The sequence below is a fragment of the Leuresthes tenuis genome, unplaced genomic scaffold (genome assembly GCF_036924035.1).
Source record: "Leuresthes tenuis unplaced genomic scaffold, fLeuTen1.0.hap1 SCAF_3, whole genome shotgun sequence".
Taxonomy (NCBI): domain Eukaryota; kingdom Metazoa; phylum Chordata; class Actinopteri; order Atheriniformes; family Atherinopsidae; genus Leuresthes; species Leuresthes tenuis.
The window spans coordinates 19,854,475-19,873,197 of NW_027325357.1; the positions used below are offsets into that span (position 1 = coordinate 19,854,475).

An 18,723-nucleotide genomic window follows, 5' to 3' on the forward strand; every position below is an offset into this window, starting at 1 on the left:
GTGCGTTCGTGGAAAATTTGAAATTATAATCCTTCTGTCCTGCTGTTGTAACATAAGAATTATATGCGTGATTTTGTGACAACATTATTTCTCCTGCATGTGCACGGAGGCAGAAATTTCCATCGCGGTGCTGCAACATTAATCTTAGCTTAAGATGATGACTTTTTTTGGCCTTTATTTTGTGCTTTATGCTTTGTATGACCAGTGAAATATTATAGTTTTGGCATTATTGGAATCATTCAGATAGAGCTAAATGAGTGAGGAAAGTCAAAACGGAACAAAAAAAATACAATGTGATTGTAAAAATAATATAATTGGGATGTAAATTAGCTTGAAGCTAAGCTGTGGACATTTCAGTGTACTTTAGATGAGTAAACTTTTCAAACAACGATCATTTTCTAAAAATACGGTCTTAATATGCTGCTTATAGTCATTCTGTTATATAGCTGCGCAACAGTGCTGTAAGGAGTGACAAAAATGACAGTAGCCTGTGATGGATGCAAAATAGTGGAGGGAAATAAGAAACTGTATTGTTTAACATTCCTAAATCAAGAAATCCACTTTGTTACTTATATGTTACAAAAATGTTGAAGTTACACAGATTGGTTGGATTCCTGCACACCACCTCAGATTTAATACAACTACCACTGTCTGCTATCCTAAAATCTCCTGGTCAACGTTTATAAATTACTTCTCTTCACCTCATTTTTAAAATCTAAGAAATTACATTGTCAAACTGTTAGCCTCACTGCCTCATTTCACAAACTGTCCACAAATGTATTGCTTTGATTTGCATGATGATAACAGACCTTTTATTTTACTCTTGTAACAACTGCTAAAACATTCTATGTTTTAAAGGATGTAATTGCTTCTTGCCGTACTTGCCAAAGTATGTACATAAATATGTATATAAAACAGAACAAAAATATGGAGCAAGTTAGTCTCTTCCACCACGAGTAAGAGAACCAGATAAATTAATTACTGACAGGAAACTGCTGTGAGAATGCAGCCTTATTATTTGTCACGGGAATTTTCCTCCACTATCTTGATTGGTGTTTACATCCCACCATCAGCTTCTGGAGCAGCAGCATGTGACACTGTACACATCACCATTGCTAGGCTACAGTTTTAAAACCTGGAGGCATTTGTGTGGCCATAAATGGTGATTTCAACCACGTATAACTGGAGTCAACTCTCCCAACTCGGGAGAACAGGACACTGGACCGTTTGTATGCTAACGTTACAGATGGATACAGAGCCACAGCCCTGCCCCCACTTAGAAGGTCAGACCACAACCTGGTCCTGTTAACACCTAAGTATGTTCCTGTAGTCTCAAGGCAGCCTGTCTCCACAAGGACTGTGAGAAGGTGGACTCAGGAGGCCAGCGAAACCATGCAGGACTGCTTTGAAACCACGGACTGAACTATACTCTGTGAACCACATGGGGGCAATATCAACAACCTCACAGACTGCATCACTGACTACATCAACTTCTGTGAGGATACCACTATCCCCACTAGGACTGTGCGCTGTTTCCCCAACAACAAGCCTTGGATTTCCAGTGACTTGAAGGCTCTTATGAGTAAAAAGTAGAGAGCCTTCAGATCTGGTGACAAGGATGAGTTTAAAAGGACGCAGCGTGAGCTGAGGTTGAAACTGAGAAGGTGCAACGACTCCTACAGGTAAAAGCTGGAGAGCAAACAGCAGAAAAACACCAAGGGTGTATGGAAGGGTATGAAGTAGATAACCGACTTCAACATCAAAGACCACCAGCGAGGGGGCAGCCAGGACAGAGCAAATGAGCTGAATGGATTTTTCAAATGATTCAGCTCAGGACCACCTGCTGGGCCATCCCACACAGGAACTGCCTTCACACCTTCTCAGCCACTGCTTTCCCCACAACCACCCCTGCTGAGTACCCTGGACTACAACCCCACAACTCCAACAAGGATCTGCCACTCCCCCTAACATGACTGTGACATCTGGCCAGGTGAGGAGACAGCTGGAGAGACTCCAACATGCCAAAGCAGTAGGACCTGATGGCATCAGCCTGAGGGTCCTTAAGTCCTGTTCAGCCCAGCTGTCTGATATCCTGCAACACATTTTCAACCTGAGTCTGTTGCAGGAGAGGATACCAGTGCAATGGAAGTCCTGGAGAGACTGGTTCTGTCCCACCTGAGACCGATGGTGAACCCTGCACTGGACCCTCTTCAGTTTGCCTACCAGCCTCGTGTGGGTGTAGATGATCCTGTCAACTACCTGCTGCAGCCTGCTCACTCTCACCCGAATGGTGGTGGAGAAAATGTGAGGATCATGTTTTTTTATTTCTCCAGTGCCTTCAACACCATTCAGCCAAATATTTTGTGTGAGAAGCTGCTAGGGATGGGTGTCAGCCTATCTACTGTCTCCTGGGTTGTTGATTATCTGTCCAATAGACCGCAGTTTGTTCGTCTTGGGAGCTGTCTGTCTGATGTGGTATTCAGTAACACAGGAGCTCCACAGGGGACTGTTCTGTCTCCATTCCTGTTCACCCTGTACATCTCTGATTTCCAGTACCACTCTGAATTGTGCCACCTGCAGAAGTTCTCTGATGACTCTGCAGCGGTGGTGTATTAAGGATGGGCAGGAGTCAGAGTACAGGCAGTTGGTGGACAACTTTGTGGACTTTCCGGAATCACCTGCTCCTGAATGTGGACAAGACCAAGGAGATGGTGGTCGACTTCAGGAGGACGAGTGTCATGAGCAAGCCTGTTGACATCATAAGCGAGGAGGCTGGAGTTGTTGAGGGCTACAGATATTTAGGCATGCACTTGAACAACAGACTGGACTGGTCTACCAACACCAAAGCTGTGTACAAGAAGGGGATGATTAGACTGTATTTCCTGCGGAAGCTTATATCCTTCAATGTGTGCAGCAAGATGCAGGAGAGCTTCTACCAGTCTCTGATGCAAGTGTCATCTACTTTACTGTTGTCTGCTGGGGGAGCAGCATCCGTTCAAGGAATGCCAGCAAAATAAATGCGAAAGGCTGGCACAGTTATTGGACTGAAACTGGAGACGTTTGAGTCAGTGATGAGCAACAGATCACTGAACAAACTGCTCTCCATTATGGACAATCCTTCCCACCCTCTCCATAAAACACTGCAGGGACAGCGGAGCTCATTCTCCAGCAGACTGTTTAAGAAGTCTTTCTTACCTTTCACCATCAGAGTTTTCAACAGTTCTCCTTTGGGCCACAGATGCACATTTCATTACTCTGTTTGCATCTATCCCATCGGCTTATTATTGATTTGCACCAATCATATCGGTTTACAGTTTTATAATCATAATTACTTTAATACATATTTATTTTCATTATTTTTATACTATCTATATATCTCTTCGTCTTTCTCTATTTTTGTTGTCTATAGTATAACTTGGTTTATGTGTGCTTACTGTCTGCTGCTGCATCAAACTGATTTCCCCTTGTGGGATTAATAAAGTACTTTGATTTGATTTGAAACAGTTGTCCTAAATGTTCAGCCCATATGATCTGATTTGGTTGTCAAGCCACAGTAGTCATATCTAAAATTTGGTTCATTAGAAGAAGAGGGCTGTTGTGTTGATGTTAAAATCTTGCTTTGGCTGTTGCTGTATCCTGTCCACAGGCTTACTGTACTGTACTAGATTAACATTAAGGTTTTAAATGTCATAATTCAGCCACAACCATCTGCTATATATATGCTTCCTGTTGAGAGTTACCATAGATAAAGCATTGAGTACTGTGAGCATTTGTAACCTCAGTGTACCCTTTAGACATTTTGCACAATACCAAAATCTTTCCCGCACATTTTATACACAAATTTCTCATAATAATTTGCTTCAGAATATAATGATGTTAATCACGGGATGTCGCAGTAGTTGTCATTAGAAATAATTATGTCTAATGAAGAAAATACTTTTTTTTTTTGTTTGTTTACTGTAGGTCAACACTGAAAATGTCAGTTCATATCTCGAATTAATCTGTAATTCAAGGCACTACAGCAGACACATATGAATCATCCAACAACAGATTTATGAGCAACCAGCTCAGAACACAAAAGACTGGAGCCTGAGCAGTAGAGCCGAAAATGAAAATGGAGGATTCATAACCGTGCACACCACGAAACCAACAGATTTTGAGAGCTCTGACTTGTGAAGTCCATTAGTTGTGCATCATGTAATGCTTGTCCATAAAAAGCATGTGGTTGATCAATACAGCTCAGTGCCTACAGTAATCTGGGTGAGGCTGACAGCACACTGCTAGATCAACAGTGCTTCATCGACGCAAGACAGAAGAGCTGCTCCATATGACGGTAAGAACTCCATGATGTTCTTGATAAAAAAGAAAAAAAATGTCCTTTTTATTTGTTACAGTAGGACAAGCTATTAATGCATGGATACAGTGTATTTAGTGAATTAAATAGAAACAAACAAAAAAATGCCTTTGCGTACAAGTTGTATCACTAGGAAATGCTTTAAATTGTTTTGTTGCAGGCCTCCAAGGACCATATGTCAGACCTGGAGAATGGCATGGCCACAATTATTCGAGTTTTCCATAAATACTCTGGCCATAAATGCATTCTGAAGAAAACCGAGCTAAAAGCCCTCATCAACAATGAGATGAATAATTTCATAATGGTAAGTCATTTCTCTAAACGCTGGCATGCTTTGAGGCATCGCTTTCCTCAATGATTCTTTCAATAAGTCCCGACAACAGCTTAGAGGCAGACCTGTGACAAGCATGTTCTTATTACGTTTTTGCTCTGAGAGACCAGCGTGTCGCTGTTAAAGCTGTGCTGTTTTAAGACTATTGCACAGGCAATCCCACTCACTGAATTCTGAAGCACATGTCGAACATTTAATAAGCATGTCGCCTCATGGAGTCACATAAAATATTGCAGAACTTTTAGTTTTCCACAGTTTATATTCCATTTCCTGTAAATGATTCACTTCCATACAAGTGTCTTTGCTTGAACAGAAAATCCAGGAGAATGAGATTCTGGATGAACTCTTTGCTGATCTCGACCAGAACGGAGACCTGGAGATCGACTTCAAAGAGTTCATAACCCTCATCGCCATGGTGACTTCAGCGTGTCATGAACAGTTCAACCTGACCTAGCATGACAATTAATCAACATTTATGATAATTGCTGATTAAGAAAATCTGAGGAGCACAGAAACGGCATGTCTGTATTTTATTATTATAATTTTTTACATGACGGAGTGATTTGAATCTTGACAGAAAAATTCTTATCCTTTATGCCCATATAATCATTTCTACTTTTGTGTACCTGCTTATGTTGCGAATATTGTACCAGTGTAACCATTGCATGAGAATAACAGCTGCACTCAGAGAAGCAACGAGATGCCAGATGAGAATATTACACGGCCCAGAGGTCTGAACTGCTTGCTACTATGAGATGAACAAGGAGCTGTTTCCTTGTTTAAAGAATTGCTCGTATCTGTAGATATGCAAGCCTCCGTCCATTCTATCCTATAAAAGTTTTCTTGAGAACTCTGTATCTTTGAACATTTACATCACAGCCTCTGTGTGTAACATTAAATGTCCTATGCTTGTGAGATTCATACCGTATTTCTGAGTATTCTTGTTCATTTTCCGAACAAATCGACTTAAAAATAAAGTTAGATTTTGGCCACCTTATGTGGTGAATCAAAGTCATTCAATATCATCATCATTTTATAATTCTATCATTATTAATCAGTATTAGATCTGCTATTCATTGGTATGAAAAATTGCTGAAAAAGATCAAATGCATAAAAGATGGTAGCATATGAAGAATCATACATTTAATACAATAAGGACATATTGTTGATGATTTAAAGCACATGAAAGCAAACTTGACCAGTATCATCCTGCTGCAGCCTCAGACCTACATGTGAGGAACATCACAGATGGATGCGGAATTGTAATATGATCCACATAACAGATTTAAGTAAGCTGTTAATGGCCACAAGTGCACGTGACACCCTAACATTTATAGGTTAATGGTTGAAACTGCTGCTTTGATATCTGTCCTCCCTCAGTGATACTGCACAACTGACAGCTCTGACACTGAACAGACGGCGTGAAGAGTTTGCAGTCTGCCAGATAGAGACGGACGTATCAACTTTCCTCCTTCACCACCAACATGTAAAACTCTCTGATAAATCCAGTCCCAATTAAAAAAGGGGATGCTTTACATCTTGAGATTCTCTTTCGACAGAGGTTCAACATCTCAGATTGTTTTCCAGAAAATCCAGGATCTTCTTCCATGCATCTTCCTGGGCAGCAGCGTGGGCTGCAGGGTAACCTCCCCACAAAGTGATCACTGCGGAAAAGGAAAAAACACTTATAGTAATGTAGGAGCTCTTAAATTGAGTGCCGTGGCAAGTATAGAGTAATATCTGTAAACTGAAAAAGTGGACAGCGCTCACATTTCTTAGGTTTGATTGCCCACATGGACGATCTTGAACTTGGTGAGTAAGGTGGCTCAATCAGGTGACCGGCGCCAGGGTATGACAAACGGCTAAACAGCTGGGATTTACCTGCAGCCCTCAAAGTCTCCTCAATCTTTGGATAAATAAATCAAATACACAAGCAATAACACACAAGAGCATTGAAAGACAACAGAAAAAATGTTTGATGTTATGTCTTGAACATACAGTCATGTGAAAAACAGCAAGACCTTTAATCAAAGTCAATATTTTCTGTATGATTTTCACATTGTGAAGGAATTTTGGCTCACTCCTCTTTACAACATTGGTTCAGGTCAGTGAGATTTGCAGGGTTTCAGTTACGCACAGCTCTCTTAAGGTCCCTCTACTCAATTTATGTCAGATTCAGGACATTGACTGGACCATTGCAACACTTTGATTCATTTCTTTTCAGACATTTTTTTTGCAGATTTGCTGCTGTGTTTTGGGATAATTGTCTTGTTGCATGATCTAATTTCAGCCAAAGTTTGAAGGTTGGACACATGGCCTGATAGTTGACTCTAGAATACTTTGGTATACAGAGGAGTTCATGGTGGACTTCAAGGTGCCCTGGTCCTGTGGCTGCAAAACAAGCCCAAATCTTCAGCCCTCCACCAACGAGCTTGACAGTTGTTATTAGGTGTTTGTTTTTCTTCAAATGCGCTGCTGTGCATTATGACCAAAAACCTCCACTTTGGTCTGGTCTGTCCAAAGGACATTTTTCCAGAAGCAAACCTAAGCTGTGCTGGCGTGTTCTTTTTAGAGAGAACATGCCTTCTCCCGATTACTCTTCTGAACAGGGCATTATTCTTTAGTCTTTCTCTAATTGCACTATCATGAACTTTAAGATTTAACATGATGTGTGAGGCCTGTAAAGTCTGAGATGTAGCTTTATTTGTAATTTCTCTGAGTATTGCACTGTCTGATCTTGGAGAGAACTTTCTGGGACGTCCACTCCTGGGAAGTTCAACAACTGTCTTGTTTCCCATGTGTGAATAATCTTTCTTACAGCAGATTATTACGCCATTCTAAATAGTTTAGAAATAACCTTTTAACCTTTAAATTGTTGGGCAGCAACAGTTGCTTCCCTATGATCATTGTTCATCTCTTTCCTCCTTGATATTGTGTTAACACACACCTGAATGCTCCAGACAAGCAGACTGTCAAAACTTAATTCCTATGTAAGCAGTAAGGCTGTTCTTAGTTGTTCTACATTGCTGGTTCAAGTTACGATAAATAATGAAACAATGCAATATATATTCACAGTAGTATTTACCTCCTTTGCAACCTGGTAAGGACGAGGCGACTTAAATTGTTTTAATAATGTCCTGATAAGTAAAACCTTAGAATTGTAAGAGGGTGTGCTTTCTTTTTTTTACCATAACTATATTTCTAAAGCTTTATGACTGATCACATGTCAACTACAGTATTGAAAAATGACAGTCTTTTATAATTAATTGTAAAATAAACCAATTTTAAATGAGACACTTTACCAGATCTGCAGTCTCTATGCTTGCAGCGCTCAAGTCATCTTCACCCACTATGTACATCAGGGGACAAGTGAGCTTCTCCAACTGCAAAAACACAAGAGATCAAAGCAGAATGTGTAAGAAATTATAAAAAGAATGATACTAAAATGATCCTTACACACGTGAGTGTGCTTGTGTGTCATTTTTGAAGACCTAGGGTGTTGCTTAGTTAAGGCACTTCACACATGATATTAACATGCATCCTGGCTGATCCTATCAGAGGTGGACACATTTAAGTCTGTTAAGGTTACACCTTCTATTAAAATGGGCTCTACAAGCATCTCGAGTGACCACTTGTGACTGGATGTCACTTCTTTGCTTACACACACATTCAGCTGCAAACATTTCAATGGACTTTGTTAAATATACATGCAACATGAGAGAAAAGTACACTGAGTGTGAGATGATACTAAATTTGTGATCTTACAGAGTTCAATATCAGCACACAACTGCCAACTGTACACAGTAGACCACAGTAAAGTGCTGCACACACAATAAAAGGTTAATTTGATGCAGTGATGAGTTGCGTGCTCCTTGCTATGCACAATTAATACATTTCCCACTTGGCTCCTGAAGTTTTAGTGCTGTGGTCACTGCTGTTTTCTTTACTGTCAGTACAGTAATTAACACAAAGCACACAGTTTTCAGTGCATTAACTTTTTTAATGATTAAATGAGCGAGAAAGGCTGGTACAGGATCCCTCTCACAAAGACCCTGCACTACTCAAGACAGGCGAGCTTGTGGTCCTTCAATGTGACCCAAGACACATTTCTGTCAGCACTGTTGTAAAAATGAGGCCACATACATCGTACACCACCTCAGAAAGTGGTCTGATCAATCTAACCTTAATGCGTCCTGACTGCATTTGTGATCAGAAAACCCATGTTGATATTGGGTATAAACAGCCTGTGTCTCGTTACCTTGACAATGTTCTCAGGGTCAAGATTAGCGGGTAAGGATGTCTCTTTGAAAATGACATAACCTTGATCATCATACGTCCAATATTTTTGGTCACTGAAAAGGCAAAACAGCAGATGAATGACATTCTCGCTGAATTAGTTTCAGTCTACATTATTGATAATAACCTCAGCAACTGACAACAGGTGAGAAAGAAGACTGGATACGAAATGGGCTTCCCAGAGAGGTCGAATCTTTTACAAGTAAAGATAAAGAAAGGTTAATTGTTTTGTTGAAGTCTGTGTGGGCAAATAGTTGAAGAATCTAAGAATGATATTTCTAAATGTAAAATTACAAACAATCTGGTGATTTGTGATGTATGAGGAGTGCATTAGTGCACATAACTTTGGAAATTTGCATTTGTGAGGACAACATTAATGTTGAATGATATACTCAGATTTTGGAGCAACATATGATGCTATTTAGATAAGATATGTATTCCAAGAAGGCCTCGCTTAAACAGAGTCCAGTTAAAACACTGGGAGCATTATAAACACAAGAATGGCAACACGTTTCACTTTAAAAACTAAAACAAATGGTCTCTTCAGATTCAAAGCTCTTGCAGGGAGTTAGTAAAAAAAAAAAAGAAGGCGATGCAACACATGGGCAAACATATACCCGATTCAATTCATTTTTAAAAATATGTTGCTTACGGTTAATGCAGAATGATTATGTACATTTTCAAAAAACAAAATGACTTTATTTCAACATTTGAAATGTTGTCTTTGAATTATTTAAAAATTGAATGTAGCTTTTAAATAAGTTTTTTTGGATGTAAATTCTTTATCTGCAAAATTTCAGCACTTTTGTATCACAAGGGTCACAAAGACATCAAAATGCATGCGAGAAATATTTATAAGAAATACCTTATACCATCAGCCAATAATTTATCAAATTCTTCAGTCCTGCCATTTCCATTTTCAATCTTACTTCCCACTGGGCCGTTTATACATATCAGACAGGATGGCTGCAAGAAGAAATACATGGATTCATTCTACAGACTTATCAAACTGCACAAAATTCACAATTCAACATAACTTTAGACTATTCAGAGTATTCATTATTATATCATGTAATGATGGGACAGCGGATTTAAAAACAGACGGTGTGCTTTGTGACCAACTTTAACTCCAGTCTGAGTTGCAATGCGAAGCGCCAAGTAGCATCCATAAGAGAGACCAATGATGCCAACTCTGTCTGCAACAACCTGACAGTGATCTTGAAGTAGGTGGAATGCTGCCTGTCCAGACAAAACAATTAGGAGATTTCAAGATAAGAATTATGAAATCATTAAGTGAAATGACCTATTTTAAAGTGAAACAGAAAGTTTGCTTCCTACATATGATTTTACCTTAAAATATGAATCTCCAACATTCAGACGGTTTGGTGGGCCGGGTAAGTCTTTGTGACCTATATAGGCAATAACAAGACTGGCATAGCCCCTGGATGCAAACAGTGAAGAGCGGTACTCTGGAAGCCCTCCACCCATGCCCCACAGATCCAGCATGGCTGGAAATGGGCCTGGCCCTGCAGGAGACCGGAGCAATACTTAGTAAACACTTTTCCAGGACTTCCTTAGTCCACGAAGACCTTATGCAGCATTTAGGTGTTTTTAGAGGGGGTCTCAGATCTCAGTGGGTTATAAACACTATGGCTGCATCAGATACTCACCAGGGGGTAAAAATAATATCCCTACAACTCCATTTTGACGAATCTCTATTCTCCTCACTCCCGGTGCCATGTACCAGCGTTCAGTGGTCACAGCTGCCAGCTCAGGGATCTGCCCGTCATTGGGTGAAACGTGGCCCTCTAGTAAGGAGATGTTCACCATATAGGGAGTCTCCACATTTTTCTTCCTTAGCCTTTGAAATAGAGAACCATGGAAACCATGCAGACGGAGAGTTACATTTCTTAGCACACAGTAACATTGCTGAAGTGTAGAGAGAATGAGTGCAGCAACTGATTCAATGACCCACCTAATTGTGTTAGCTGCCAAAGCTCAAATGAAGGGTGAGTGGAAAATATGACATTAAAATGACCACTGTGCTAAACTTCAGGACTCCTTAGGAAACAGGATTTACTGCATGTGGACAGTTAGGGTTCTGTACTACTGCGCAAGGAGACACTTGCTTGGGTTTAATATAAAAAATTAGCCTGTTTTCACCACCTACCTTAAACCCTCTCTTCCTCCAGGAGCCGACTGCATGCCCCAGAAGAGTCCCATTGGCTCACAGCCCAAATAAGAGCCTCCGACTGAAGGATCTTTGGTCACTGGGACAAGGAAGAAGAAAACAAATGAAAAACCGCTTGCTTAAAAGTTAGCTAAAAAGTTACTCAACAGTAAATACATCAAATGTTAATCTCTAACTTTAATGGGTCATTTTTTGCAACTGACATGGAAATGACACCACACTTCTTTTTGACACCTCTTTGTATAGCTTGGTTCCAGCAGTTAATATCTTTAATTTAGTTTACATTTACCTGTTCACATTTAGCACAGTGAAAAATGTTTGTGACATTTTTATAACAATATTTGTACCCAGCTGTTTTTACATAAGCGTAGAAATAATCTATCATGGAATATACAAATGATACGCAACTCAGCAATTTTACTTACAGGTAACGGTGCCACTGGCATTTGTGTTATAATGAGCGAAAGACTCCCACAAGTCTCCATCGTCACAGTGCATTCGTGCACACACTGTGACAGGAAAGTGTGGAGGCAGGAAACGCGCTTCAATGCTGATCTTTTCATCTATAAGGGCTCGAATGGGAGCGGCTGTCAACAGAGGAGCCTGTCTAATACTGCTCTTCGACCGAACTGTACCTGTAGAATAAAAGAATAGATCCCTTGACGATTAAGGAATACAAGTGATGATGTAAGGTTTTCAGGTAGAAGAATTACTACAAAGAAGTAATAAAACAGAGATGCAACTTTTCCATATAACCTCAATGAAAAACAAAGCAAACTTTACCCACAATCCGCTGCAAACTCGCCAGTTTTCTGTATCCACTGGGGCCCGGTGCATTCTTAATTTCAATGAGCTGCCATATTGTTGTCACACGTACTCTGAACATTATAACGTCTGTTGTCTAGCCTGTAAACAGAAAAGTACAAAGATCAAACATAAAAATAATCACAGCACTTTTGTCGTGTCTGTTGAGAGAAATGCAGCTGCTCTGCCCCAGCGAACGGTGGTGAAAGGTTACTTAAAAAAAAAAACAACTTACTGCTGATCTAAGGGTGAACCAAACACTGTGATCAGATGATTCGTCTACCTGATACTTGCACATATGTTAGAAATGAACCTAGATAGCCCAAAGATAGACCTTTGTACTGCATAACTTCCCAGCACGGTTTTGCTTTAAAAAAAAAAAAAATTCCAGTTTTCCAGCAGGTTTGAATTTTTTGTTTTTCATTTTCAGAATGTCGAGTTTTGGCCCACATTTATTATGTGGCGACAAAGTGTTTGTAGTATGTTTTTAGATGAATACTGAAGTACTGTCCTCTCTTCAGTAAAGTCGAGATGGAAGTAAATAACCAAAAATTCTGTTCTGAGCCTGTATCTAAGTCAGCTCATGGGTACCCAGATTAGTTCATGTAAAATTGTATTCATGATTGTATAAAATGTGGGTAATATGTTGAATAGATGGAAAAACAGATGATTTAGTCAAACTGAAAATAGGTATGTCACTAAAACAGAAATATTCAGCTGTAAATTCTGATAAATGTGCTGCAAAAGTTGAATTACTACAAAATGTTACATCTGAATAAAAATTGCACTAGTAACACTGTCTTGGCCAGTTTGAAAGTCATGATTAACTCATCGCACATGCAATGCAGTGTACGTAGTGCAGTATAACCCTCCATATCATAACAAATTATGATAGTATCATAATTAAGTGGCATTCAAATTACACTTTTTGGAGGAGATGAACAAAGGGAGAGTGGAAACTCCAATACTTGTCTTTTGTGCGTTTATTCAGGCAAAGACTTCAAAAGAGAGATTTCCAACACCGTCAAGACTGACATTTTCAGTCCAGTTCTTGATCCCAACCATTTGAGGTTGGATCTACACAAAAAAAGACAACTTAATAAGGCACTACTTTTAAATGGCATCTTTTAAAAAAAATAAAAATGAAAAATATAGTAGTAATAGCAGAGCAATAGTACACGTTCGTTCATTCATTCTTCTTAAAGTATTGGTGAAATAAAGACAGATAATGCCTTATTTCGAGGCTGCATCGTCTTTGCCCCGTTCTCTCCATTATATGGATATATACGCAGATCGCAAGTTTTCTAAATAGCTTCCGAAGGACGCCGACGTTCACCAAGCTGTTCTCGGTAAGTAGATAAACGTATTTCATGCCAGAAATACGGTCTAGGTTTAAAAATACCAGCGTTCCCCTTTAACAAGCAGCATGTGGTAAAGAGAAACAATGCATTCCCCTTTCTTTGGTTACAGCTACAAAAAACAGAGATATACACATACATATTGAATAAATAGGACAAGTGGGGTCCCAAAAGGGAAGAGAAACAGGTAGAAAATGTCAGGATACGGTGGAGGGAGGTAGGACCCAGATTCAGACTTCTCAAATCAAAAAAACCTGAAAAAAAAAACAGAACCTGAAACATAACAATAATCAAAACATAAACTGTGACAGAAAAGGCCTGGGTTCAATTCAATGACACAAGAACTGGACTGAATATCAGCGGCAACAGGTATTATGGAGAGTCTGAATTTTTGGTTCAAACTGTCATCAGTATGTGGAGAAGAGGTCAAGAGAGATATGTGACAATATCTTCAACCGTCTGTAAAACAAATGCAGGCTCTTTCATGGTTTAGGACTGCATCTCAGTCAGTAGAGTTGAAGATCCTGTCCAATATATAGGGAATTAGGAATGCAGAAAAGCATTGTCATATTTTGATCTGCCATGCAACAACAAGTGGAATATGTCTAGTTGGCAATAGCAGTAGATCTGTTTTCAGCATGATCTAAAAAAAAAAAAATAAACACTGCAAATGCAGTAAAGACAGACTTTTGCACTGTAGTATATGGAAACATATAAATCAACTACCCCTAAAGTGCTTATTCCACCCGATAGTAGTGAAAAAAGTAAATACATTTTAAAAATCAATTAAAAAGCTGTACAGATTTCAGCCAGAAAAAACACAATCACTTACAATGGGAAAAAAAACAAAACAGAGTGAACAACCAGCTGCAAAACAAAAGATAAAATACAAGACTTGCACAATCAGACGGAACGTTGTAGTGAATATGAACTCAATCTGTGGCACACGACAAAATATTTCCTCACAAGGCTGACCTTTGAGCTCTCAGTACTTTAGCTCTCTAAAGCTTTAAAGTGATCTTACCGCTGTGTGAGCATGCACAGTTTGTGCAGAGGAGGGAAGGAAAAGCAGAATGGTCAAAACGCAGCCTTACAGGATTGAGTAGGGTGATCTGTGGATGACGTGTGTGCAACACTTCTCTCTCACCAGTCCTCTCTCTCTCTCAAAAATGATACAGGCAATATGCTTGGTACTGAGAGAGTGAACAGTCAGGACAATCCTGAGATAAAGTGTACAAACCTTTGACAGAAATTATGGATCAAAGGGATTTTACAGAAGGAGAAACATCGCTCATAATGCCTTTTTCAATTCAAAATAATGAACTTTGAGGCTGAATTTCTCAAAAATGATACAGTCAATATGCTTGATAATGCCTGAGTGAATAGTCAGGACAGTCCTGAGTTCAAGTCTATCAACATTTGTCAGAAATTATGGATCACAGAGATTTTACAGTAGAAGAAATATCACTCATACTGCCTTTTTTCAATGCAAAAGATGGAACTTTGAGGCTGAATTTCTCAAAAATGATACAGTCAATATGCTTGATAATGCCTGAGTGAACAGTCAGGATGGTCCTGAGATCAAGTGTACAAACCTTTGACAGAAATTATGGATCAAAGAGCTTTTACAGTGGCGTCATAAGGTTGCTCCTCCATATCATGCATTACATGCATTTGCTACTAGTAAACCAGCTTAAAGGTGGAGTACTACAACCAAATGGGCCGTAGGCTGACCTTACTGACTGAATAAGGTGACCGAAGAGAAGTAGTGCACATTCCAGAGAGAGAGAGAGAGAGAGAGAGAGAGAGAGAGAGAGAGAGTATAGTTAATTAAGTTAATTAAGTTGTTCTAAAGCCATCTACTACACTCAAGAGTCAAAACACAGCCCCGACCAATTAAAAACGCTATTCAGGCAACAAGACCGCAGCAAGGAAGAGCATGAAACGGGCAACACGCAAAGCGAAATAACAAAGTCAGCAAAGTTTTCGAAAACAATAAAGACAATATTAAAACTCACCAGGTATAGATTTTCAAATGAGTACAATCCGCCGATTTTTGTGACGAACATGCACTCAAAGCGCGCTCACATGAGTGACGTAAAGGACAGTTGTGGTCGCAGCTGTCTGACGTGCACGCGCTGTCGAACTTAGACATATGTCTATGTTTTTGGACTCCGCACTTCTCTTGTTTTTTATGGTAGGGCTAACGGTAGGGCTAACACAATTCTTGGTGCGACTATAGCTTAGTTTAGTTTAGTTTTAAATTAATTTAATAGTTTCAAGATGTATTTCCGATGCACAGCTGTGATGTATATGTTATGGACGAGGCTTAAGTAGTCTATTGCAATTACATTCATGGTTCCCTACTGCCTTGTCTCCACGGCAGCAGAGTTACCATCGTTCAAAAGGCAGCCTGAAACTTCTCTCTTCTTGTATGCAGGCGTGTAGGATCTGTTTCTACTATTTGTTGAAACGGGTAACTTGGTGTACCTCTGTGGTCAGGTATACCGAAGAATCCAAGAAACGTTTTCTATTTGTCATAAAAACACTTATTTTAGTAACGGCCTGTCATTTTAGGAAGGGACATACTAAATCCTTCATGAATGGTAATTTGGTTGTAGGTTACACCCCAATTTCAATGACAATTTACTCTGCCAAGCTCACAATGTCAGGGGACAGAGGACTGGAATTAGTGCCCCAAAAAACACAATTTCAGCTTTGAAAAAACTACAAACAGGGCATTATGGCTTTGACATCTGGGTTTCTGAATCTATTGAACCACATGAGTCGCATGGCACCAATGTAGCCCTTGACAGCCCTGCGAAAAAGGATTGCAAAGAACCCCATCAGCTCAAAGATGCTCATCTGCCAGCTGGGATTGGTTCTGCTGCCCTCCTGGACTGTGCAGTCTCTGATGGTCAACAACATGCTGATATCCAACAAACACAGGAAGCTTTGAAGGTGACTTGTGATTTTGCGTGTTGTAAACTCTGTTGGCCCTTAAGAGCCACTGAATGCTGTCTGTGGAGTTTCATGAGCAGAAAAAACTCCAACTTTGTGGTGGAACCACATAGTACCATCTTTCGCCTTCTCTGTGGATCCAGGTGTTATGCCCACATCTGCTAGGATAATGAAAATGGAAATGGCCGAGAATACTGGAAAGTTTTACAACATTTAATGCAGGGTATCGCTTTCTGATGTATCTTAATATTTCTTCCACCTCCACCACCTGGTTAGTGCTACAGTAATAAAATCTGAAAGCCATATTTGTTCAGGGATTTGAAGCACATCTTGAACCATTCATATGAAATTTTAATCTGGAATGTTCCATCATTCTTTTTGACTCTGAAGTAGAACAGGCTCTATGATGTATGGTTCTATTTCAACATTCTGCTTCTACTGTGCATTGAATTTGACACGGTTGTGGAACTTTGGTCATTTCACATTGTGAAGAGCTCAAATAAGCCACATTTTATTGCTCATGCAAACAAAGTCACTTATCGCTAAACTCAGTGATTCTCTGATATTCTCACAGTAAACAAAGACTAAAGAGGTAAGTTTGCAGTTATCATACAGCTGACCTTCAAATCTGTTTCAGTCGGTAGCTTTTGTTCTGATCTGTCCTCAGATACTCTTAGAAAGTGTAGCTCTTTACCATATGATTAGATTATTTTTGGTTATTGTTTCACTTTATATGGGTGGGCATCCTAACCTGAACTCTGAAAGGAATCAAGTTGGAGTTGAGGGCTGAAGGCATTAGTATACTTGAATACAAAGTGATTTATAATTTTTAAATCAAAGAAAATACATAAAGCTTTAGAAGGGACAAAGTCGTGGAATTCATAAAGCCTATGTTTTCCTCTGTTTTCTTATTTTAAGGTTTATATCATCAGTACAGTATGAAAACAAAGTAGTTTTAAATTGGTCACTAATGTGCATAACGGTTTCTGTGTAACTTTGGATACTCACTGGTGAATGTTCTGATCCACATATAAATACCAAGCAATTTGACCATGTGTAAGACATTTTTACTAATGTGGACACTATAAACAGAAAGAACACACATATCCACAATGTTCCTCGACTAAGTTTAGACTTTTTAAAAGAAGGTAACAACATAACCGGCCTTCCTCTGCCTCTTACTGCCAACTAATATTTAGCCTGATTAAATGGGTTGGTTAGGTTGAGTCGCTAATTTCAGACTGATCTTTTCTCCCTGGTGTCTCGAAGCATAATATATGTGACTGTAAATACTACAGGTCCATTTTTGGGTACTCTTATGTATTACTGTTTCTAACACAGGGGGATGATCCTTTGTTAAGCTGCTTTAAAAAAAATGGGGTAGAAGTGTAGTAGCCAAGAGTGTGACTTTATTAAAGAAAATGTAACTTTTCTAACTGAAATAATGGAGGTTAAAAACATAATTGTGCTTATGTCCTCAGTGCCATGATTTCAAATTAAACTAGCATTTACTGACGCTGCAAACCATCTGTACCAGAGCACAAACTAACTGGATTCTTTCAGATATGAAAGTATTACTGATAGGGTTTTCGTTCTTATTAACGAAGTCCCACCTTAAGCAGAAAGAACCACAGATCAATATCAAGTTCAGCTTTTGCAAAAGGGGAGAGCCGTCGCTGCTTCAGCCACAGGTTTAGGTGTCTAAGCAACCAACAACGATCTCTGACTCCCTCCTTGCAGCAGCCTGGTTTTATTCAAAGATAAGAAAAGCAGAAGAGCTTTACAAAACAAAAGGTTGCATAGAAATTTCAGTGTGACTGTGTCTAATGTTCAGATATTGAGACACATCTGCAACTTCAGAGTGTGAGACCTTGACAATAACCATTCAAAGAGATACATCTACAAACTAGTTTGAATCAGGCATTGTGTGTTGTCGTTTGAACTCAGTTAAACTCAGTTGACCTCTGGAAGGCTCTGTCCTGAAGTATCTCCCTTTGTTCATACTCACACACACACGTTTCATCATCACATGATTAGAACTAATGCAGAATAAGATCCATGCATCACACATATGATTTTTATGGCATAGCATATGAGTGCAATTAAAGCACAGGAATATAATTGGAAAACAGGGTATATCATGAGATAACAACTAAAAACTCTAACAATTACCAGAGAAATTTACTTCAGTTTTAAAAGAAATCAAAATGTACAAAATGTGTAATTGTAAAATCCTTGAAGTATATATAGTATATATAGTATAGTATGTATAGTCTTTTTTAATGTTGTTCAAATCTTAGGTACAGTGCTTTCCATTTTAACTAACATTTATATTTATGTTTTTTGTGGTGTACAATATTTACTTTTAAAACATTTGAAATTGTAATGAACCTGCCTTTCTCTGCCCCTGACTGACTTGTTGTAGTTA

General features: G+C 39.2%; 2 protein-coding genes across 3 annotated transcripts; one reads left to right on the plus strand and one right to left on the minus strand.

Annotated features, from left to right (window-relative positions):
* Positions 1 to 4,197: 4,197 nt before the first annotated feature.
* On the plus strand, positions 4,198 to 5,606 carry LOC140303605 (protein S100-B-like). The gene is made up of 3 exons (XM_072382426.1): positions 4,198 to 4,333; positions 4,515 to 4,658; positions 4,999 to 5,606. Exons 1-3 carry the CDS (start codon positions 4,328 to 4,330, stop codon positions 5,137 to 5,139), a joined length of 291 nt encoding a protein of 96 aa, XP_072238527.1. The 5' UTR covers positions 4,198 to 4,327; the 3' UTR covers positions 5,140 to 5,606.
* LOC140303604 (bile acid-CoA:amino acid N-acyltransferase-like) lies at positions 5,203 to 15,427 on the minus strand. 2 transcript variants are annotated; one of them, XM_072382425.1, is made up of 12 exons: positions 15,353 to 15,427; positions 11,956 to 12,078; positions 11,598 to 11,807; positions 11,152 to 11,251; positions 10,652 to 10,842; positions 10,332 to 10,507; positions 10,104 to 10,220; positions 9,847 to 9,947; positions 8,944 to 9,037; positions 7,988 to 8,068; positions 6,456 to 6,591; positions 5,203 to 6,349 (listed from the first exon to the last, which is right to left on the minus strand). In XM_072382425.1, the coding sequence occupies exons 2-12, from the start codon at positions 12,056 to 12,058 to the stop codon at positions 6,249 to 6,251; spliced, it is 1,410 nt and encodes a 469-aa protein (XP_072238526.1). In that variant the 5' UTR covers positions 12,059 to 12,078; positions 15,353 to 15,427; the 3' UTR covers positions 5,203 to 6,248. The 2 variants fall into 2 exon arrangements, with proteins under 2 accessions (XP_072238526.1, XP_072238525.1); XM_072382424.1 differs by lacking the exon at positions 15,353 to 15,427 and adding an exon at positions 14,359 to 14,453.
* Between the last annotated feature and the right edge of the window lie 3,296 nt (positions 15,428 to 18,723).